This window comes from Pangasianodon hypophthalmus, chromosome 11, assembly GCF_027358585.1.
Source record: "Pangasianodon hypophthalmus isolate fPanHyp1 chromosome 11, fPanHyp1.pri, whole genome shotgun sequence".
Lineage (NCBI taxonomy): Eukaryota > Metazoa > Chordata > Actinopteri > Siluriformes > Pangasiidae > Pangasianodon > Pangasianodon hypophthalmus.
Window position 1 is genome coordinate 10340022 of NC_069720.1, and position 24204 is coordinate 10364225.

Below are 24204 nucleotides of genomic sequence, written 5' to 3' on the forward strand. Positions count from 1 at the left end.
GATATTGATAAGTAGTGAACAAGATGAGAGCCAGGACAGAGATTCATCAGTCTGACACATCCATGTCAGGACCACTTCTCTTGTGTTCCTGGGATAAAACCCACGACACTGTAGGTCCTGGAATCACATGGCTGTTGTCCAACAGTGAATTCCACACACTTGGGTCACTCTCTGATGGCGCTGATTACTGAAACAGCATCTCACCTCCCCAGACTCTACTAAATTAAGCAAGCACATTGACATAGCAGAAACAGGATGGGAGGGCTGCTGTTGAATGATATATTGCACTGAAGGGTGCAATTCAAGAGCAGTTATCAGGAGAGCAGCAGATCTTAATCCTCCTTACACACAGATACACTTAACAGCAAGCTCCCAATGCTGCTCTCTTCTCCGAAGCCCTTAAACACTTTCACCCCACATGCTTCTGTTTTATAAGTCTCTGTGACAGAAGGCTTCGGTAGACCGCAGGATGTTGGAAGCCTTCATGTCATGATTTTTTTCAATGGCCCAGAGATGCATTGAGCTGTTTTCAGCTCTTAGCTGGGGTACAGTTTCAGAGATGGGGCAAGATATCACCAACAATAGCACAATGCTTTTGTATGAAGACTAAGGTAATAAGAGCAAACTAAAGCAAGTCCAAATCCAAACTCTGTTAGGGCCATTGCCTTTCCACTAAAAAAAGAAAGCAGACAAATGATTTGTCTTGCCAGTGTAATGCAAATGATAAAGTAAGAGCAACTTTGTGTTCTGAAAAAGTGTCTTGGAATAGCAGATGGTGAAAGGATAAACAAATGTACTGTATACTCCATAGCAATTGGTGGGAAGAAGCAATGAAAAATGGTACTGTACAGGGACATGCTGAAGAGCTGTCTTTACAGTCCAATGTATTTTAATTAGATTCCTTTAAAAAAAAAATTCTTAGATTATATCTGATGGTGCCACCCCAGGGACAACCGTTTATACATTAAAACCCCAGTTCACTACTTTTTTCTATAATAGCATACATATAATCCACACTAACAGTCATTCAAGGCTTATTATTTATTCTATATTTATTAGCTAAATATATAACATAGTTGTAGCTTCAGTATTCAGCCAATATCTAAACCTGTTGAGATATTCAATATCTGCCGATGTGAGAAAAACAAGACTAAAGCAACAAAAAGTAATGGAAGAAATGTACCACTTGGGTTGTATTTCAGTTTTATTTTTCCAAGTATTATAAATGAAAACTCACGTTGGCTCTTCAGTGGCCACTCTGGTCTCCTCCAATTCTTGGGCTTGTTTTAGCCATGGGACTTTGGCTTCTACGGGCACACTCTCTGAAAGACCAGGACAGAGAGGTTAGCACACACAAACACATGTATATCAAAGCAATCAAATACCAAAGTACCAAATGGCATCCTCTTTCAGCACTCCATTACAATGGACACCTGTGTATCCAAACACCTGTCTGCTTTAAAAAGTAGGCCAGACCTTCAAAGCCTTGAGCATAAGGGCTGCAGGAAAATGCACAGAAGCTCCACTCATTAGATTTTATTTTGACGCAAAGTTAGACAACAAGCTCACAAGAATAAACATGATAAATATATTTTGTAGATTCAAATCTACAGTAAACTCACAAGCTGAACAAAAAGCTGCACCTCCAAAAGTCCCACCATTTTTCACTGAAAAATGACAAGCTGCTGGCAAGTGTGTTCTCAGTGTAAGTGACAAATATAACACTGTCACAGGTACAGAGCTTAATGCCAAAAATAAAGTCCCCAAAAATTATGAGGCTAGTTTCTTTGATTTCCATATCAAGCATATGTAAGAGGCTGATTAGATACAGTTGGAACGGAGTCTGTGCTGGTGAACATTAACAGAGTCAGGGCAGAACACCCTCGCACACTGGATCAGCAAAACCAGTTACCTTGACATCAACAAATCCCAGTGGCCTCATCAACCATCTTCAATTCCCGGCACCAACAAATACCACCATGTTCAACAACCAACAGATCATCCTTTTACAAACCTCAATACATCCAAGTTCAATTTTCAACAAATTCCACTGACCAATAAACACCAACAAACACTGCCATATACAGATTCTAAGCATCTATAAACATCAATACGTCCAAACAACTTTCTACAAATTCCACCGCCAGCAAGATAAACACCCAATCTATGGCCCAAACACCCAATCCCCCCATTTCAAATCTATACATCCCATTAATCCTGCTATCATCAAGTCTTACCACCTAAAATTTCAACCATTCTGCAATTTACAATCCTCTCCCTTAACACATTGAAGCACTAATAAATGTAACCTTATATGAACCGCACAATCTGAAAATCTACTCTCTATAAGCTTAAACATCTAAAATCCCACTATCTACAACATCCACCATTAACAAACTCTCAACCATTTACAAATTCTAACAACTACAATTTCAACCCTCTTCTAATAAAACAATCTACAAACCCCGAAATCTACAAATCCAACTTCCAATAAACCTGACAATCTATAAACCTCACAATCAATGAACCCAACTAAAATTAAACAACACCATATAGAATCAACAAAACACAATGTCTTATAACTCATAACATCTACAAATCCCATTATCTACAAAGTAAACCATTTCCAAACCCCACTATCTACAAATTCCACTAACTTCAAACATCATAAACTACAAAAATAACCATGTATAAACCCCATCATTTAAACATTGAACCATTAACAAACTCCATCTGCATATTCAACAATCTACAAATACATTTACAAATTGCATCATTTGCATATTTAACTGTCAGTAAACTCCACAATTTGCATATCCAATCACCTACAAGCCCAACTAAAAAATTCTTCAAAACTCCATCATTTTACAATTCAATCATCTATAATATTTACCAGTGAAAAACCTTACAACTTTCAAAATAATAGCTCTACATAGCCTACCATCAATAAACCCCATCCACATCCACCCACACCGCCCAAACCCATCCCACTCTGCTCAAATTCTACTCCATATCCCACAAACCCCAACAGAATCCAATTATGGCTAATAAAACTCCACATACCAATCAAATATTCATGAAAGCAGGCATTTATTGAAGTGGGGAATGATTACCATGGTGTGTAGAGGTTGCAGGACAGCAGTAAAACAGACTGTTTAACACAGAGGACGTTCTGAGGTCTGAGGGTTTGGCTTTCAAGTCAAGCCTTTTGGGGATTTCTGAGTTTTGGTAAGAGCACACACTTTTGGTATAAAGCTAGGCAGTCTAGATTAAATATAATTCAACACAAGTGATCTAGACACGGTTCACGTGTGGAAGCAACTCATTTGAGATAACTGTAAACCATAAATGCATAAATGATAAAGGTTAAACAGTACTTCTACTGTATTTATACTAGTTTTACATTTTAACTATTAGTATAGCACTCATAGCACAAATGTGCTATAGATTTACAAATCAAACTCCTCTGAAGAAGTTTTGCGGAAAGCATCTGCAGGATGTTAAGAGCACAAGGAAGTAATGCAAATGGACTGCGACAGAGTGTGCACTTGCTTAGGCCTTCAAGAATACATTTGGCAATTCTTTTTATGGACTTGTGCAGATTATGTGATTCAGTTGTACACTGTTGAAGTGTCACACATCATTTATCTTAGAAAAGACTCTCTCAGACTGCCATGCCTTAGCATAAGTCTGACTCATTACATACAGAACAGAGCGAGCAGAGTCATGTACCAGGCTTGGTCCTACAAAATCCTTCCCATTGTTGTCCTCACCTTGCTCACTGATGGTTAGAGCACTGATGTCTGTAAAACTGCTTCAATGCTGTATTGTAACAAAAAAAAAAATTTTACTGCAGGCTATGGCATTTAGACAAGTAATAACACAAATCTCTCCGAATGTCATAACTAGTACTAATTCTATATTTAATATAATGTAACTAAGTCTCAACTTTAGAGGGACTGTATTCGGATGCAAGTCCCATCATCAACAGTCTCCAAATCCCAACATCTATAAGTTCTACAATTTACAGACTGTACCAAATTGCAGCATATATGAATACCACTATCTACATCCACAAGGTCTAACATTACTAAATTGAACCCTGAACCCCTCCATTTCCAAATTCACCATCAACAAGCCCTACCATCTTCATGTTCAATAATGTATAAACTCAACAAACTCAACTACCCACAAATCCTACAATCTACAAACTGAAGCAATTACAAACTGCACAATCAACAAATCACATGTTCTATATAGCCAAATACCTAAAAACTTTAACAACCTACCAACTTAACATTTACAAATGTTGCTACAAATTCAACCAACAAATGGAATCTTCTGTAAACCACACTATCTTCATGTTCAATCATTAAAAAAAACCAAAAACGTCATTTACAAATTTCAGCATCTACAAATTCAACCATCTACAAGCTTGACAATCTGCAAATCCAAGTATCGATCAACCCCAACTTTCATAAACCAGGCCTGGGTTATAGTGTAGCCTGGCCTGGGTTATAGTGTGAGGTGAACATATGCAATTACACTGTAATTAATAATTTAAAAAATAATAATAAAATTATCCTCATTTGGACTGAGGGTATTGTGTGATATCACTATAATTAATATCTTACTTCCGTTTATGTCTGAGAGTTACCCACCAGGTTGTCATGAAGATACAATCATGTAAACACCTACTTGTATGCTTTTCTTTGGTAATGCAGTTTAATGATGCAGTATGCCATAGTTCTAACCTCCAGCAAAGTATCTTAATCATCTTCAAAAACTTGAATCCACCATGTCTTTTGAAATAATTTTACAATTCATTCTTTATTACCTAAATGTTCATTTGTAAGTAGTCTTTCTTACACTGTAATAAGAGCCATGTTAAATAAAATGTGACCAAGATGGTTAATTAAAGCAGTAGACAAAATAATGATGAGGGAGAAAGTAAGAATGTGACACCAAATCCATAGAGTTCACAATAAGTTCTCTCTCCAGTTCACATAATGTAATCGCTAGCATGAGTATTTTTAACATACTTATCGGTGCTCATTTAAATAAGTTCTACAACGCAAGAGACTCTGTGTCCCTCTCTCAGCTTCTTCCCCTCTACAACACTGCATTTATTTATTGTATTATTCTCAGCTAATCTGTTTTTCTTGTGTTGCATCTTTCTCTTTTTGGAATGATGCCTGTTAGTGAGTTTAGGTCTGTCTTGCTCCTTCATACTGTCTCACTTGACTTTTTTTTTCTTTCTCTCACTCTTTCTCTCTCTATTTAAGCTTGTTTTAAAATTATGCACTGTGGTTGATTGTCTAATATATTGGCCCATTACGATCATTATGTATAGTGTTGCTAATTTATTTATTCCTTTAAAAAACTAGCAGTACTTTAAAATTTGCCCTGAAAGACAGGAAACCAGGGTAATAAATGCCAAAATTGGTGTGATATGTTCTCTCTTGCGTATATCCTGGATGAAGCAGCATGGACAAGCAGCAGCTTATAAATATTATTTCTGGCAACCAAGTGAACAGTGAATTACAGAAATCAAAACAAAAGCATGCATCAACGTCTTAACATCATGCAAAAGGATATATGGCCTAGCTCGAGCAATATTTCTCACTTGAATAAAGGCAGATCAAATGGATTAAAATGTAGTTCAGAGTACAAAATTGCACTTAAATTCCTCAATACTGGTTTAATCCATGTGGTAAATTTTCTAATCTTCTAATATATATTTTTTCTCTATTATTATGTGTCCCAACAAGAAGAATGTGAATTCTGTGCCTTTCTTTATTTTCCATTAGTTTTCATCTTTAATGAGGTGACAATACTGAAATGCAAACTTAGTGTTTAGGATAATTATACTATTTGGCTCTATGTATATGTAAAGTGTTGTGGAGTGGTTAGCTACAAGTAGCAAAGCTACGAGCTTAACTACATCTTTTGTAGCATGGCAGTAGCTGAGCTATTTTCAAAATAATATAGTTTTTCCAGTAACAACCTACTTTTACCCCTTTTAACCTTTACTTTTAACAACATTACTTTTGGATTATTTTGGAAAAACAGGCAATGTGCAAACTGTTGTATCTGTCAAAACGTTAGTGTAGAACGTGAATAGGAGCAAGCTGGACCTGTCTGGAAGACAACAGGATTGAGCTACAGCTACAGAGAATGGGTTCTTCTAATGATCTAGTGATGCAAACAAGACTATCCATGGCCATATTTATCAACGTTGATGAGCACGAAAGATTCACATGGCAAAGGAGACACCTTTTGTTTGTAACCTGCAAACAGAAGATTGTAGAGAATAATTTTAGGATCTAAGGCTTTAAGAACCAGTTTACAGTAGCTAGTTTTCTTTGGTTTCTTACTTTTATTGATTACCTGCATAGCTGGTTAAATTAAGAGAGTGATCAGATGCATCGATGTTAGGTAGTGAGTGTTTTCTGTTGAATTAATGTTATGGAGCAGTGAATTATCAAAACAGCTAACTGTATTGATGCAGCACGACAGCTGACAACAGGTATGGTTTAGTGTAATAGCTACAGCATCAGGCAATATGAGATGACATGTAGGAAACCCCCAAACATAGTTATTTAATGCCCATTAAGCTTATCTAGCTCATAAGATATTTTTTCAAAATAAACTGAACCAAGAGTTGTGGAGTGAACTGCTTCTTACTAACTGTGGTTAAAAGCAAAATCTATTTTTATGGCATACATTGTACAAAACACATATATTTTTATTTTGTGCAAAAATTAGCTACACGATAAAATAAAAACGTCATAGTTGAGTTTCCTCAGTTTGACAAAGTAGCTTCAATGTAGTTAGCTACTCTTTCTTAGCAGTTTGTAGTGAACCTAGCTACTTTACCAAAAGGGTAGTTTGACTGTAGCTAAGCTATTTTAAGTCATGAGTAGCTTCACAAGTTACAATGGCAGTGTAACTTCCCCACCACTGCAGGGGCCCAATAATGGATCTATGCGGAAAAACCTTTTTAAAGTAAAATGGTCCTGAAAGCTGATTTTTTGAAACCTGAGTGTTTATTTAACTGCAGGGCTTCTTATGAAATGCTGATGTGAATAATCAACAGAATTTACTCACCAGAATTTACTGTAATATAATTAGTTAGACCACCTGTCATATTTCATGGCTCTGAATCCCACATACAGATTCATGTACATGTCACATGCTCTCTGTCTCTCTCAAAAATCAGCCTCTCAGCATCTCCTTAGCAGCACAGCATTTAATTAGTCCTCCTGTTTTCCCTATTCTTCTGATCCCCTCTTTCTTTCCCTTTTTCAAACTGAAACAATTCAATTCTCAAAACAATTCTCACTCCATGCTTCACAGTTAGCAACATAGCACTTAATTAACCTCCTACTTTATTTCCTACATCACTCTCTCTCACATTCCTAATGTCTATGAATTTGTTATATTCCTTCATCCCTCTGCACATAGCATTTTATTAACTTATCTCTCTCTCTCTCTGTACCTTACTGACCACATATTATATCTCTCGCATGGTTTTCTCTCTTTCCCTTTTCTCCTGGATATTCTTTCTTTTTTCCTCTATACGATCTCCTGTCATTTCACTCTTGTGCTCTCTCTATCACTTAATTACTATTTGACTTTACTAGTCTGGTTGGAATAGGATTCAGAATACATAATGATTATTTAGATGATGCTACTAAGAAAGTCAGTTCACTTTGGTCAATTGATATAAACACTTCCAGCTACGTATATTTTAGAATTCAAAAAAGTATACTGAATAACATTCTTTAAGATACTGAAAAATAGGTTTGGAGTTTCAAAATAGGTTAAAGTTTTGTGAGTAAAACCAGACAACTAGACTTATGAATGTGGTCATGCCTACTGTATGTAGGTGGAATATCTGACTCTAATTATGATAACTTGTAAAATCATTTATTACATAAAATAAAAATCTGGATTATTTTTATTAGCCTCAATTATATTGAGATACTCCACTTTGACAGCTGTAGTGAATGTCCGTATGACTGTAATAAATGTCTGTATGGCTTTCTTACCAAACAGACAAAAAAATTTCCAAATTAGCTGGCTGCCGTCTGCGTTTCATTTAATGAGCATATTACTTGATAGTATGAGTATAGTGTGATACTGTGTGCCAATATTAACACAGCGTAGGCCTTAGTGGATCATTTTCACAACCGGCAAATGAAAATGCCTAATTATCTTTTTTTTTTTTTCAATCGTTTCATCTCTGAATAGAAGTGCACAGGCCAATGGATATTAAAAAGAATAAAAGAGAGAAAAGCTTTTTGCAGACTCTCACAGAAGTGCCTCAAATTGTCATAAAAAAAATATGCAAGCTATTTGTAAGAGTTGCATTAAAGAAAATCTTCATGAAATAAGCTACAAAATGCCACAAATTGTCACTGGAACTACAAATGGAACTGTGTGTCGTGATCTGATGAGATCAAAGTTAAGTTTTTTGGCCATGAGCACCATTTGGCAAAATAAGTAGTACTGTTGCAAGAACTAGCCCCCAGGCCCACTGTAAAGTATGACAGTGAAGCACTGAGGGTTTATGGCTTTACCAGCATATTTTAGCTCAAAACCTGGTTGCCAGGAAGTTACAACTTGGTATCTCTGTATATTTCATTTAGTAAATATGGCCTCTTCCATGTAACAATTGTGACCTTTTCTGCCTGTCAGCTTCTCCACACCTCCTTAGCAACACAGTAATTAACCTACCATCATTCTTTATGCTTCTTTATTTTTTACTACTCTTAAGTTCTGAAAATCCTCTCCCACTTGTTCTATTTATTTTCTTTCTTTCCCTCCATCTCTCTCTCCTTCCATTTCTCCCTCCTTGCCTCTCTCAGTCCATCTCTTCCTCTCCCTCCCTCTGTCTCTCTGTCTCTTTCTTTACACATTAAGCAATAATTCATTGTTTAGTGTCCAGGTATTTCTTGCCCCTTTGCATCCCTCATCACTCAATATCACATGTCTTCAGCAACACTTTTCATTAACCTCCCCTCCTTATCCTACACCACTATCCCCATTCTCTACTTGTCAAGTTGGTAGGTATAATATGTATAACAACCAAACTGCAACACTATTTCAGGACATTACATCTGACCCCAATTTCCTGTTCACTTCCCCATTTCAAGCTCATAGTTTTCATCTCATTGCAAAGTCTTGCCAATTCTTTAGTTGAACACCGTTTTTTTTTAAATCCCTGATAGCCTTGTATGCATGTATACCCTCTGTCTGTTCTTCTGACTACTTATCCTCTGTTTCTGTTTGATGCCTGACCTTGCCTGTTCTACTGTTTTGGATTTAAGATTGTATCTTCCCACATATGGGTCCTAAATTTCTTTTGAGTCTAGTGTGATACACAAAAGCTTATAAAACATGAATTTAACAAAAAAATACTGATCTATACACATAAAGGCAATTAGACAAATTAGGGTAACACAATAATTGAATATATCATCTATAAAGAGTAATGGCACCCTTGGTGATTTGTCAGTGTCACTTATTGCGTATGTTTCCTACCTCTGGGTTTGTGACATGCGATTGGCACTAAGCACTCCTCTTTGATGTGGGGTTTGAGTTCAGAAGTGCAGCCTCCTGTGTGCTCTCCTTGGTGATCCACACACACAACCACACGGTAACGCAAACCCCGGCCACAGGTTACTGTACACTGGAAAAACACGCACAAGAGATAATTGCTTGACACTGTTTCCTATTTCTAACATCACAGAGCACTCTGATCTTACTGTTTTAGGTTCTTTACTAAAAAGGTAGATAGACTAATAGATAGATGAATAGGCCACATTGGTGCACTGTGGACATATACAGTTACTGATTGCTATGCACAATTTGTCAATGAATGGATGAACGGACAGTTAGAGGAGAGGATCAGTGGTTAGATGGATGGACAGATTGACAGACAGATGGATGTACAGCTGGCTGGAGTGTGGGATGATGAGTTGGGTAAATGGATAAATGGATACATGAAAGAATAGAATAATAAATGAATGTAAAAATGAATGGATTGATGGATGGATTAATGGATGAATGGATATAGGGGTATTTTTGATGATTAATTATTTAATTCTGTAACCAGAATTGAGAAAAATGCTGTATAAATTAAATAATAATAATAATAATAATAATAATAATTATCATTATTATTATTATTATTATTATTATTATTATTATATGAATACTTCAGCAAGCACAGATGGTAAATGAATACACACAGTTGGATAGATGGATGGCTGGATGAAAAATGCAGAACAGTGTATACCTGAGACCATTCCATTGCCAACCACTTTGGGCATTCAAAATTGTTGCAGCCCTGTTTGGAGACGGGCCGTGGGGAGTGTGTGCACTTCCATTCCTCAACCTGAACAATCTGGCCCTGCAAGTCCTCCTCCACACACACCACACTGCGCTCCTGACTTCCACCTCCACAAGATACTGAACACGATGTCCAAGGGTTCTGCTCCCACCTACATGCCCATGAATACACAGAAACATAGATTAACACACACCTTCGCACCATCATAATATTCTCATCATCATCATCATCATCGTCCTCACAACAAAACAAATGTAATAATAATAAGCGTTATTGCTTTTTGTCTTACACACACGCTTAAACATGTATAGACACAGTATTGCGTAAGTCCCGCCCTTCCAGTAAAAAGAACCAATCACCATGTTGATTAAGATGTTACTGGAAATCGCCTTGCTTATCTGATTCTTCCACTGATGCACTGATACGTTGATTTAGGGTTACATTATTAATTTTGCTCATTCTTTCAGTAATTATTTTCAAAACCTCCTACATTGTTCTCATCTCATTTCCATGACAGTCATGTAAATAATTATAACTACATGTAGGGTTTATGGTTTACACGCCAGCAATTTGATGCTGGAACCATGCCAAACGTGCTGGCTTTGAACCAGCTGTTTTATACACAGAATGGTCTCAGAGTGGGCTACCAATGCCACTGTTGGGCCCTTCAGCAAAGTTCAGTCTCACTGTGAATAAGAGCATCTGCTGAATGAATACATGTAAAACGGGATCAGTGTGGGGACATTACTTACCGTGGAAGAGGCTGGAAGTGATCGTAAGGCATGACCTCTTTGAAGCCATCACTGCAGAGAAAACAGGCTTTTATAATATCCATCCTCTAAACAAAAAGTGCATACTTCACAAAGTGTGACTCATGGGGCCTCTTAAGTTTATTAGTTCACATAAGTCAGTGTCAAACACACGGTGAGTGTGTTACCTTATAAAGTAAAATATTACAATCACAAAGTTTGTTGGTTTTGGCATGCTTTTGGTGGTTTGGTTTGTGTGTGTGTGTGTGTGTGTGTGTGAACCAGCCTTTCGAGACAGGGCTCCATGTTGCACTCCTTTAGCTTGGGTTTGGGTTTAGTGTTCTCCGGATAGCTGTGACAGTTATGATCTGCGACAGTTCTGTTGTAGCGGATGTCCACACATTCGGCTGAGTTTAGCTGGTAGCCTGAGAAGTGTATACTGAATTAGTACTGAATTAGAAATCTTGATCTGCATAAGAACCTAAAATGGGAAATGAATGGAAAACAGATCTCACACAAATAATAAAAATAAGATTATTAGGAAAGCAAATAATACCAGTTTTCCCTTCCAGTGTTAATTCTACCCAGCTTATTTATAGGGATAATTGAAGTTTCATTTATAGTAAGTAGATTAGAAGTTATGTCACACCAAAAAGATATTTGCTTAGAGATAGTATAATGCATTGCTCAGAACTCAGAACTGAACTTTTTCTGTCACTGAGATGGTAACATCAAGGGTACATCTTTTGTCCCTTTAGTATGTATCTTTTACATGGGAAGGTGCCTGTGGTGTGTGTTTAAGTAGGTTTTAGAGTAAATCTTTAAATCCTGTGGTCCTTAAGGTCCATTTATGCACCTTAAATTATTTTTAAGCATATAATTTTATTCACAATTCCAGGTGAAAGATAGCTACTAAAGGTCCAAAAGATGTACAAAAGATGTGTCCTTGATGGACAGTTTGATACGACAGTTTGATACGTTTATTTATGAAAGTGTATATGACTGCTTGTTAAAATGTTTCTTTAAATGTTTCATTAAGGTATCAGGAATTTTATTGGTATGATGCAAAGTAGCCTAGCAGCAGCTATTGTACAAATACTATATAGTATATATATAGTGTATAAATCTTTCATTATCTTACAATCTATTCATGTTTTAGGGCTCAAGATCCTGGCCTTGCTCCTGGAGTACCCCCTGTCCTGCACATGTTAATGTCTTCCCTGCCCTAACACACCCAGGATGGGGGTTAATTAGCTGATTGACTGACTCAGGTATGTTAGAGTAAGGAATAATGTGTAGGACAAGGAACCTGTGTTTAAGGCAATATAAATGCACACGAATAATGGAATGCCTTTTGAAGGCAATATTAAATATATATGTATGATAGTATTAAATTCATCATTGTATGATTTGTCTACACTTTAGCAGTCATAATGTTTTTCACCTCTCACTAACCTTCATGCTTCATCGCAGAATGGTTTCCACAAGCATGCTAATACTGCATACTTACTGCAGGTTCCAGTGTTGAGACTTCTAGCTCACTGTGCAAAAAACCTGAGCTTTCTTACTGCTTCTCCTTTCTTATTAGGATGTGCTGTATCTAATCCAACATAAATTTTTTGTTTCTCACTTTTATGCCTTTGCATTTAACAGCATGTTTCACCTACAAATTGTGCTTTATCAGTCAGCAGTTTCTATAATTTTCTAAGTTTCTAAGTTTTTAGTTTTAAGGAAAGTTTTTATTTTAAAGTGGTTGGTCTAGATGCATTTTATCAATTCCTGCCCCATAGGCACAAGTTCCAATACAGAATACTTTTCCTGGATATCAGTTGTATCTTCTGACCTCATATTGCAGACCTAAAGGAAAAGTCCACCCTGAAACACATTAATCATGTTTATATTGAAATATTTGTGATGTTTTTAGTGATTCTGGTACAAATTTGTTGGTTGGTTGGTGCTGGTGCTTTTATTATTCCTTTCCAGGAGTAAAAGTATGCGGGATTCATGATGCGGGATTCAAACCCCCGACCCCGGAGGTCCGAGGCAACAGTGCTAACCACTAAGCCACCATCCCCGCCTACTGAGAAATTATAGTTGAGTAAAACTATAGATACTGTGTCAAAATCTTAGACGTCACCTCTAGCCATAGCCTCTAGTCACATTCTCTCATTCTACATAAAGATGTTTTTGAGCCTGGATGGTGTCTTAATTTCCCCTGGACAAAGTGTTTACATGTGAGGTGACTACGTGTTGCACTAGCAGTAGAGTTATATAACAACTTTTGAGATCTACTGTACTGTATTTTGCTCAGTTTAGTCACAGTTTCCACATCCTTTTATATTGCTTATTCTGGAAGTATTGGCCAGCATCCGTTCAATTAATAAGGCTAGTAAAAATAGTTCCTACCAACAGCCAGATCATGTCCACGGATTGAAAGCAAAGTCCAGCAGATAGTAGGACTCGGAAAACTGTAGCACGCGCCACAGCACTGACATGCTCCACCACCAAGAAATTTATAAACCAACTGGGGTGTGTTATGTAAACATACACATCAGATAAAGAGTTTTCGTGTTTGTAAGTCAAAAGGGGTTAGAGATTTTCTTTCTCTGGTTATTAGATGACTAAGATAAAAAAAATCCTAGTATATCAGCAGCCTACTGAGCCTGCTTGCATGCTGAGCAACTGTGAATAAAAAAACTGATAGCCAGGATACACAATGTGCTGGTTCCGGGTGCCAGGGTTAGTGTTTTACCTCCTCCACACTTTACAGAGCAGGGGAAGAAGTCCGTCTCTCTCCACTGATAGCGGATCGGCTGGTAGAACATGAACATGACCACTGTGTCTTTAGGAGCCGCATACTTCACCTGAAAAAAGGAAAAAGAGGAAGAGGGACATCATACATTTCACCCAACACACACAACAGTTAACAGCTACTATGTGAAAACAAAAACATGGAGTTGAGAATTTTAATATGAGCTAACAAAAGATCATGAGCAAAAAACTCACACAGAGAACATTTTAACCCAAACCATTCGTCCTGTCAGCAGTATAAAATTCCACATTGTGTTTAGAGCATTGCTTCTCCTCTCTATGCTTTTCTCTTGTCTGAATGAGAGAAATTCAAATACACTATATATTTTTTTATTTTTTAGTATGTGGACACCTGACTATCACAGCCCTATGCACTTGTAGAACATCCCATTTAATGTTTTTTTTTTTTTTTTTTTAATGCCGTTTGAGGTCAGGGCTCTGTGCAGTGCACTTGAGTTCTTCCACACCAACTTTGGCAAACCCTGTCTTTATGGAGCTCACTTTGTGCACATGAGCATTGTCATGCTAGAACAGTTTTCTTCCCACTTGTCCAACATCCAGAGAAATAAAAAAATGACTTCCTACTAACTATTGTGAAAGAAAATGTCTAATTTGATGGAGCATGCCCCAGTTGGTTCATATATTTCGCAGTGTTGCAAAGCAAATTGATGCTGTGGTGCTCGCTCCTCTTTTCCAAATCCCACCACCTGCTCCCCTATACACGCAAACTGAGGACACGGTCTGGCTGTTGGGAGGAATTATTTTTACTAGCCATATTAATTAACTTGAACAGATGCTAGACAATCATTCCAGAATCAATAATACTAAGGGATGTGGAAACAGTGACAAAACTGAGCAAAATGCAGTACAGCGCAACAACAGTTATATAACTCTAATGTTTGCACAACACACAGTCACGTTGCAGTTAAACACTTCAACAAGTGAAAATGAAGACACTTTATGTGCGATGAGAGAATAACATGGCTCATGGACAAAATGTTAGTCAGTGATTTTTTTTTTTTTTTGTCTGTTTGTCGATGGAGCAAATACGACGATTAATCAGCAGAGACATGATCAGGAGAGGATAAAGACTAGGCTACAGAAAGTCACTGATTTGCCAGAGTCTATTTTAATACACATAATTAGTTTGTTATATGCGAGTTAAATTACATTAGTTGCTGATTTTTAGCAAAGTTAATTGCACATCCAGATAAGCAATTTATGATTTGTTCACCCTTGAGATCAGTATAGATTGATGATCTAGACACACTTTTACACCTTTTGGCCCTAGCAGGTCACACCACATCCAATAAGAGTCTTATGTTCAGAAGTGTAAAACAGTCTTACTTAGGGCATTAGAATAAGTGTCTTATGACTGACAGGAGGAACTCAGTCTTGCATCAAGACCTTGAAAGTTGTGTTTAAATTACAGATATGCTATATCATTAAAAAGGAAAGTGAGAAAGAAAGAGGCAGACAGAATGGATGGACAGGCTGAAGAATGTGGGATGCGATAAGAACCAGAACCAGTATTAAGAGTTTTAATGTTGATCTTTACTTCATTTAGGTTTCAGCATTGTCAGTGATGGTCACAGGATGGCTCTGTCTCTGACACAGTAGTTTCAAAGCTTAAATCTCTGAAAGAGTAAAGGGTTATGCATTTGCCTTCTCCTCTTCATTTTGTAGTTTATGCTGCATTTGATCACTGAATCTCAATCTCACTGTCTGTTTCCTTATCAATCTGAGCAAAACACAGTTCGGAAGAATGAATAACTACAGTTTAATCTGATTTTGCAGATGTTAAAAATTCATAAAAGTGTTCTAAACACAAGGAATTTGGCCTTCAAATCGCTGTGGACCATCTTTTTTTTTTAAAGTTGTTTCTACAACTCAAACCCTATGCCCATTAGTATAATGCAAGTGAAATTATCTGCTAGAATCTTACATTTGGAAGCTGTGGGTGCTCTGGTTTCTCTAACCCTAACCCTACACCTACAGATTTAATAAACGTTAAATAAAAAAATTGTTAAAAATCATAAAAGTGTTCCTATCATGAAGAATTTAGCCTGAACATATCAGTGTTATCTGCTAGAATTTGAAGTTTGGAAGCTGTATGTTATGGTTTTTGTAACACTATAAATATAGATTAAAAATTTAGCTTGCAAAACATGTTCCTTTTTTTAGAAACCCTACACTTGGAGTTTTCATACATGCAAAATTTAAATATATTGATAAAAATCATGAACCTGTGTGTTGTCATCTGCTAGAATCCTAAGTTTGGAAGTTGCACATGTTCTGGTTTCTATAACACTAACTCAAACCTTAGCCGTATGGTCACAAGTATAATGTAAGAAATTATGAGAATTGTGAGAATTTAGCATGAAAACATCTGTGGGTCATTATCTGAAGTGTGTTGCTGTCAAATAGAATCTTACTTTTGAAAGCTGTGGGTGCTCTTGTTCTGTAATCCTAACCCTAGCACTATGTCCACAATTTTCATAATGCAATGAAAATGATAAGAAATTGCTAATCATTAAAGCTGTAGCCACACAAATAATTTAGCCTCCAAAGCTGTGTGGGACATTCTTTAATAGAATCTTAAGTTTGGAAATTGTGAGTGCTCCGATTTCTCTAAGTCTAACCCTAACCTTTGCCCTATGGCTATTGGTTTAATAAATATTTTTTAAAAATATATAGTTTTTAATAAATCATGAAAGTTGGCTTTCACCTTTATGTGGTGTTGTCAGCTAGAAGTTTGGAATCTGTGGATGCTCTAGTATCTGTAACCATAACCTTCATCCTATGTCCATACGTATAAAGCAAGCAAAATTGTAATAAATTGTTAAAAAAAAATAATAATAATCTAAGTTGTCAACACAGAAGGAATTTAGCCTCCAGAGCTCTTTGGGTTGTTATCTGATAGAATCTTAAGTTTGGAAGCTGTGGGTGTTCTGGTTTCCATTCATCTCAGATTAAATATAAGAGCACACGCTGAGGTCTGTGGCTATGAAGAAACATCAGAGAGGCAGCAGATTGAAGCCAAAGTGTCCCTTTTCCTTTCCATCGCCATCTAGAAATTGTAAAGATATTAAAGAGAGCTCTTTTCTGATTTATGTGAGAATACATAGCCACAATATAAAGTTTTCAAGAACAGTAGCTGTGAAGAGTCCTGTCTCAGTAAATACACTGACCGTGATTTACTGGGCAATGATTTACGTGTGCAATTAGATCAGTTTTGCGCACTGTTAGCAAGCATGTTGCCAGGAATTTACAAAGAAGAATTGTGTGAATTATGTCACAACACTGTTTTTGCATATGCTATTTATTCTCAATAACCACCAAGTCTGGACTTCAAGGCTCCTGGAAGAGTCTGAAACTGAAACTCAATTAAAACTGCATAGTGGTGACAGGAGTTAAAATCTATATGCTTAAACAATAAAACAAAAGCCACTATATGATTAAATAATAAAACAAAAGCCACAACATGATTAAATGATAAAAACAAAAGCCACAATATGATTAAATAATAAAAGAAATGCCTGCAGATTTGGGAAATAAAACATTTTCAAAAGCTCTGTTTAAATGTTGTAGAGGCAGCAGAAGAGCGAACTTTAGGTGAATCATACAGAATCAACCAAACTGTGGCCTAAAGTCATGATTTTATGAAACATTCTTATTGTTTGAAGAAACTAAGGCTATGTCCTATTTTATAAACTTAGCCAGATTTAGTAAATGGTACAGTTTTGGCTTTAACCAATGGAAATCGAATGTGTGTGTGTATATATATATATATATATATATATATATATATATATATATATATATATATATATATATATAGATAGATAGATAGATAGATAGATATATAGAAAGATATGTTCCTAAAAGGCAATCCATCTATCTTGGGCAACCCAACACAGATGCACTATAATGTTGTCATATTCCCCCTTGTTTCTCTGCCCACCTTGATGGTGAAGTCTGCAGTGAGTGGCCCATGGCAGCGCAGAATCTGTCTGTCAGCTTCTCTTCCTCTCTGATAATCCACAGTGCTGTTGGCCAGAGTGTATGAGCCTGGAGAGCTCAACACCAGCTCCTCTCTCCTGTCGTTTAGACTGTGAGCTTCGATCACTAACACAGAGACAAACCACCATTAGTCAAGGCAAGGTGAAATCTCTGGGATGTAAAATGAAATATACTGTGTATACTCCTTGTTCTTAATGTTAACCTGAGCTGTGCAAACATAATAGGGTAACACAAAACACATGAGACAATAGCAGCATACATAGAAGAGCACGACAAAAGACAATAGTGAAGGATAAGGGCAGTCTCTTACAGCCAATGATTAAGCAAGGCTAAGGGCATCTGTCTTTCAGAGATAAAAAGACATCAGTATGGAATTTTATTTTTGGCTTCCATGTCAGATTATTTGCTGTAATAAATAAATTTTTAGACGTAATAAATGTAATAAATGTTTTAGGGGGATTATTCTGGATTTTTCTGGAGTCAAACTTCAAATTTCATCAGTAATAGTCATGAGAAAAATATGCAGAATGATATGAAGAAGCGAGGCTGGCAGATTTCTTTCTAGACCAGACTGTAGATTGATCTAGCCCATCAGTGACAGTAGTGTCAGGTGATTACACAGAGTGAAACACCCCTAGATTTCATGTGCGTCAAGAAAAGGGTGTGTGAAATTCAGCCAGATGTGTAATGAACGTGAACACGATGGATTATTTACTCCATCCTTCCTTTTTAATATCAAAATGCCCTTGGATGAGAAACTAAAAGTAGACAGACACATTGTTCATTGCACAAATTACACAAAATGTGTTCAGTTTGTGTGTGTGTGTGTGTGTGACAGTCTTTTTCTCCCATCAATAAGACCTTGTGATATAATGCATTGCTTAACAGTAATAGTTTCATTTTTGAGCTGCTGATAGATTTTAAACCCTCATATCTAATATCACCACTAGCCATCACTGCGCACACACACACACACACACACAGACTTAGCAAAGAAAAATTTATACTCCACAGCCAGAAACATCACTTAGTGTGTAAATGCTGTTTAAATACAGTATGTTCAAAGGTTTTCAGTCATCAGGATTACTTCATTAGGATACAATAAAAAAGAATAAAATACATTAAAATTAAGAAATTTAGGAAAAAAGGACTAAGAATATACTGTGACTGACACTAAAGACATATATGAAGTATTATAGTATGTTATTAATGAACTGTTAGTAGTAACTCCCACACACCAAGAATGAAACAGTTGAACAGCTGCATTTTTCTCACAGAGCAGAAAAAACTGGGAATTAGAATTTATTTTCATTTTTGCCTTTTATGGTGAATTTTATGGTCCACTATTTTTTTAAATGGTTTTCAAAATAGTGTCGGGTGCAATTTCTAAGATTAAATTTTTCATTCTCTCTCCCCAAAAAATTTAATCCTAGAAATTGCCCCCAAAAATATTTTGAAAACCATGAAAATTAGTATATTACTTAATGTGGTGGCTCCAGACAATATGTCAGCAGACGACTGAGGTCACACACACAGATTTGGGCGTATGCACCCTATAGCTGTCACCCTGGAACATGGTCAGTGAACATGAAGCACAAAAGGTAGCCTCTGATCCAGTTTTATGTTAAGCTACATTCCCTCCTATTGTTGGATATGATTTTTTTCCTCAGGGTTGCTCATTTGCATATTGAATCTTATAGGCTCATATTTTTTGATGCAATAACACTTGCCTGTTCAACACTAAGTCAGATTTTTTGAGTGAGAAAAAAGCAAAACTCCTACAGTATGACCAGTTTGCTTTCCCATGAAAGGATTTAATCATAAAAACATAATTTGTAATGTTTAGCATGACTTATAACCCAAGACCAGTTGTCTTTGAACTCACTGCTAGCAGGTGCTGCTGGAGTAATGAGACGAAGATGTTTGGCCGCTCTCTGACAGAGCTGTTTTCAATCTGTTCCCACATCATAGAGGAAAAATCATCAAGCAAGAGGTTTGTTTGTGTAAATCAATTTGGACAATAAGAGGCTGAGCGCTTTGGTTAGAAAGTCCCCACAAAGAATTAAAAGCAAGAAAGTTTCAAATTGTGGCTAAATCATATTCAGGTGCTTGTCATTAAAGCAATAAATCTCTCTTGTTGTTCATCTTGTGTGTGTTTTCCTACTAATATATTGCTGTGTGTGTTTGTGGTAGGGTGCATTCAGCCTTTCCCAAAACATGGTTTCCATTTGGGAGCAATCGAATATTTAACGGTTTTGCCATTATTTACGGTTGCACACACTCCACAAAGCAGGGGTTAGGGTTCTGTACACTCAGTAAAAGGACATTTATTGTCCTACACACTCGAAGTCTATACACAGCAGCAGACAGGGTCACACACACGCTCGGCATATTAAGCCTTTCCCAAAACACGCTTTCCATTAAATCCATTGCTAATGGAAATCTCGCTCAGCATGGTAACAGTAACCGTGGCCCCATCCACAGGAAATCTGATTATCCATCTCTAACTCGCTTCTGATAATATTTAGTTTCTCTGGAGTTCATGAACTTGACTGCTGCGCACTGTACCATTGGCAATGTATGTGTTGTCTATTTCCATTTTCTACCTTTTTGTCTCCAGTGGACATTTCCACATCCACATTGTGAGTCTCCTGGTAAATGATCTGTGAAAACACAGCATGGCAGCTTTCCAAACTCTTACACACTGTATTCATTTCAGATGGGGAAAATGGAGGGGTTTTTAACAGTGCAGGTAAATGTGTGTGTGTGTACATATTTGTGTCTCTGTGACTATGTGTGTATAGTACACACAGTATATTCTTGTGCAAGGACATGGGAAGTGTGGATTCTGAGAGGGCTCCAGGATTTCTTTAGTGCACACTAAACGATCATAGCCCTGATTTCCCAGTCACCGACTAAAATTTATCACCGAGGCTCCGGTATTTACAAGCATGTTTTACAAACAGCCAGTGAGAGTCTGAGAGGAAATCAAATTCATCTGGTCTTATGTGCAGTAGAACCCTGAACCAAGTTAATTATCCATATATTTGTTCTTGTTTCTGTACAGAAAGGTTACAAAGTCATATGATAGATAACTCCCATGTTTAATTTTGTGAGAAAGCAGGATTTAGGGATTAGACAGGGTGGGGATCTCTCCAGGTGAAAAATTGTGTAGTGTGCTCACCCCTAGCGCCACAAAACAACAGATCACAAGTATTAGTGATCACAAGATCACAAAAGAAATGTGTGAAAGGGTCAGTGTGACTGAGATTTTGAAAGGTGTGTAGTGTGCAGTCAGACTTACAACAATTACAGCTGCAACTGAATACAACGATAATAGTGAACATGTATGCTGCTTAAAATTCAAGCATTTCTAATGTAAAATGTTTTCCCACTTCCCCGTTCTTGTGTACATAGTACATTCTTATCAGGCAACAATATAAGATATCAATATAAGGTTTTTTTTTGGCATCCACATCAGATTGTTTGCTGTTAACAAATGTATTAAGGTGGATTACTTTGCACCTTTGTGGAAACAAGCGCAACAGCACCACAAGTGGTGATGAGAAAAATGCACAGAACCATAAAGAATAACAAGACTGAGGCTGATTTCTTTCCAGCCCAGACTGCCCCACTGATTCACGCAATCTATCAGTGACCATCATGTCAGGTGATTACAGAGAGTGATTGTATTATTTACTCTATCATTATTATTTACTCTATCATCCTCTTTTCCCCCAAAATACCTTTGGAAGGAGAAAAAGCGGTATTTAAAGCGATAGTTCACCAAGCATCCAAACTAGTCACATATTTGGTCTATCAGCCAAGACAATAGTTATCTAAAAATATACATTTTATTTTAGATTTTATAATATATTGTATATATTTAAAAAATGCTCTTACAGAACCAGATGATGTATTTTTGGGGCGAGTGTGTGATTACGTACAGTTTGCATAATACCTTACTATACTGCTCAAAAAAATTAAAGGAACACTTTTTAATCAGAGTATAGCATCAAGTCAGTTAAACTCCTGGGATATTGATCTGGTCAGTTAAGTAGCAGAGGGGGTTGTTAATCAGTTTCAGCTGCATTGGTGTTAATGAAATTAATAACAGGTGCACTAGATGGGCAACAATGAGACGACCCCCAAAACAGGAATGGTTTTACAGGTGGAGGCCACTGACATTTTTTCCCCTACTTTTTTTCCCCCTATCTTTTCTGACTGTTTTTCACTAGTTTTGCATTTGGCTAGACTCAGTGTCACTACTGGTAGCATGAGGCAATACCTGGACCCTACAGAGGTTGCACAGGCAGTCCAACTCCTCCAGGATGGCACATCAATACATGCCATTGCCAGAAGGATTGTTGTGTCTCCCAGCACAGACTCAAGAGCATGGAGGAGATTCCAGGAGACAGGCAGTTACTCTAGGAGAGCTGGACAGGGCCGTAGAAGGTCCTTAACCCATCAGCAGGACCGGTATCTGCTCCTTTGTGCAAGGAGGAACAGGATGAGCACTGCCAGAGCCCTATAAAATGACCTCCAGCAGGCCACTGGTGTGAATGTCTCTGACCAAACAATCAGAAACAGACTTCATGAGGGTGGCCTGAGGGCCCGACATCCTCTAGTGGGCCATGTGCTCACTGCCCGGCACCGTGAAGCTCGATTGGCATTTGCCATTGAACACCAGAATTGGCAGGTCCGCCACTGGCGCCCTGTGCTTTTCACAGATGAGAGCAAGTTCACCCTGAGCACATGTGACAGACGTGAAAGGGTCTGGAGAAGCCGTGGAGAACGTTATGCTGCCTGTAACATCGTTCAGCATGACCGGTTTGGTGGTGGGTCAGTGATGGTCTGGGGAGGGACGCGCAGACCTCTACAGGCTAGACAATGGCACATCCGACGCCGCCAGGTTGCACCTCAGACTGTCCAGGAGCTCAGTGATGCCCTGATCCAGATCTGGGAGGAAATACCCCAGGACACCATCCATCGTCTCATTAGGAGCATGTCCCGACGTTGTCAGGCATGCATACAAGCACGTGGGGGCCATACAAACTACTGAGTACCATTTTGAGTTGCTGCAATGAAATTTCAGCAAAATGGACTAGCCTACTGCATCATTTTTTCACTTTGATTTTCAGGGTGTCTTTGAGTTCAGCCCTCTGTAGGTTGATAATTTTCATTTCCATCAAATGATGTGGAATCCTTTCATTCCTAACACATTACCCAGTCCATATCAGTATAGATATCCAGCATGATATTCTTCCTCATTGAGATCTGATGTGTTTTCAAAGTGTTCCTTTAATTTTTTTGAGCAGTGTACATTAGCCTCACTACTCCAGTCAAAAAATACAGAAGCAAACTTTAGACACTAAACATATCTTGGCTTATTAGCTACATTTGGGAAAAATAGCTGTAAATTTAATCTTAAAGTGCATTATTGCTCTAAATGGAAATTAGTTGTCAGGTTCATAATTATTCTTTCATCTTAGAGCCAGATCACAGAGCCAGATTACAGTTCTGAGCTGTTTAGTGTAACAAAACTGCTGATGTAGTGAATGAATATGAATACAGAAACTCACTTATGATGTCAGGACCCTTGGCTGTGAGTCTCAGACCTCGGCTTCCTAGAGGAACTTCAACCACCGTCTTCAGGGCTTTAATAAGAGCAAAGAAACAATGTTAAAACAATAAAAGTGAAATAAAAATGAGAGGGTCATGTTGTCATGTCAATCATATAACAACTGCTAATATCATTTTCAAGAAGGTCATGTACGTAGCTTGGTGAATGTGTCAGGCTGTTCTGACTGAGTGAACATTTCCAATATCACTTTAAAAACACTGTCAGTAGAATGTAACCTGAAGTTACTTTGGCTTTGGATCATTTACTTTATATATTTGCAATGTGTGAGTTCAAGCATATGCTCATTAAATTGGTTCATGCCCGTTTTCTCCCTTTCGATAATGACATTTGAATAAGCTACCCCTTGTGGAGAATCTATAGAATGTGAGTAATTCACTGTCAATGAATTAGTGAGTGTACAGTATGAATGAGTTAATGAGTAACTTTGTGAGTGAGTCAATTGCTTGTGAGTGTGTGAGAATGAGGAGTGAATGAGTGAGTCAGTAACTGAATGAGTGACTCAGTGGGTGAGTAAGTGGATGAGTCAAAAAGTGAATGAGGGAGTCAGTGAGTGAATCAATGAGTGAGTGAGTGAGTCAGTGAGTAAATGAGTGAGTTACTGCATGTGTGACTGAGTT

General features: G+C 37.4%; 1 protein-coding gene across 2 annotated transcripts in view; it reads right to left on the reverse strand.

Annotated features, from left to right (window-relative positions):
- adamtsl3 (ADAMTS-like 3) overlaps positions 1-24204 on the reverse strand; it is a 193502-nt gene that overhangs the window by 51338 nt on the left and 117960 nt on the right. The window contains exons 8-15 of one of the 2 annotated variants that reach the window (XM_026930622.3): positions 23526-23600; positions 17885-18048; positions 13862-13973; positions 11396-11534; positions 11113-11163; positions 10307-10511; positions 9550-9697; positions 1238-1322 (exon numbers count right to left, since the gene is read on the reverse strand). In XM_026930622.3, the coding sequence (XP_026786423.3) occupies positions 1238-1322; positions 9550-9697; positions 10307-10511; positions 11113-11163; positions 11396-11534; positions 13862-13973; positions 17885-18048; positions 23526-23600 (979 nt within the window). Of the gene's footprint in view, positions 1-1233; positions 1323-9549; positions 9698-10306; positions 10512-11112; positions 11164-11395; positions 11535-13861; positions 13974-17884; positions 18049-23525; positions 23601-24204 lie in introns of those variants that run through there. The other variant, XM_026930624.3, reaches the window with a different exon arrangement.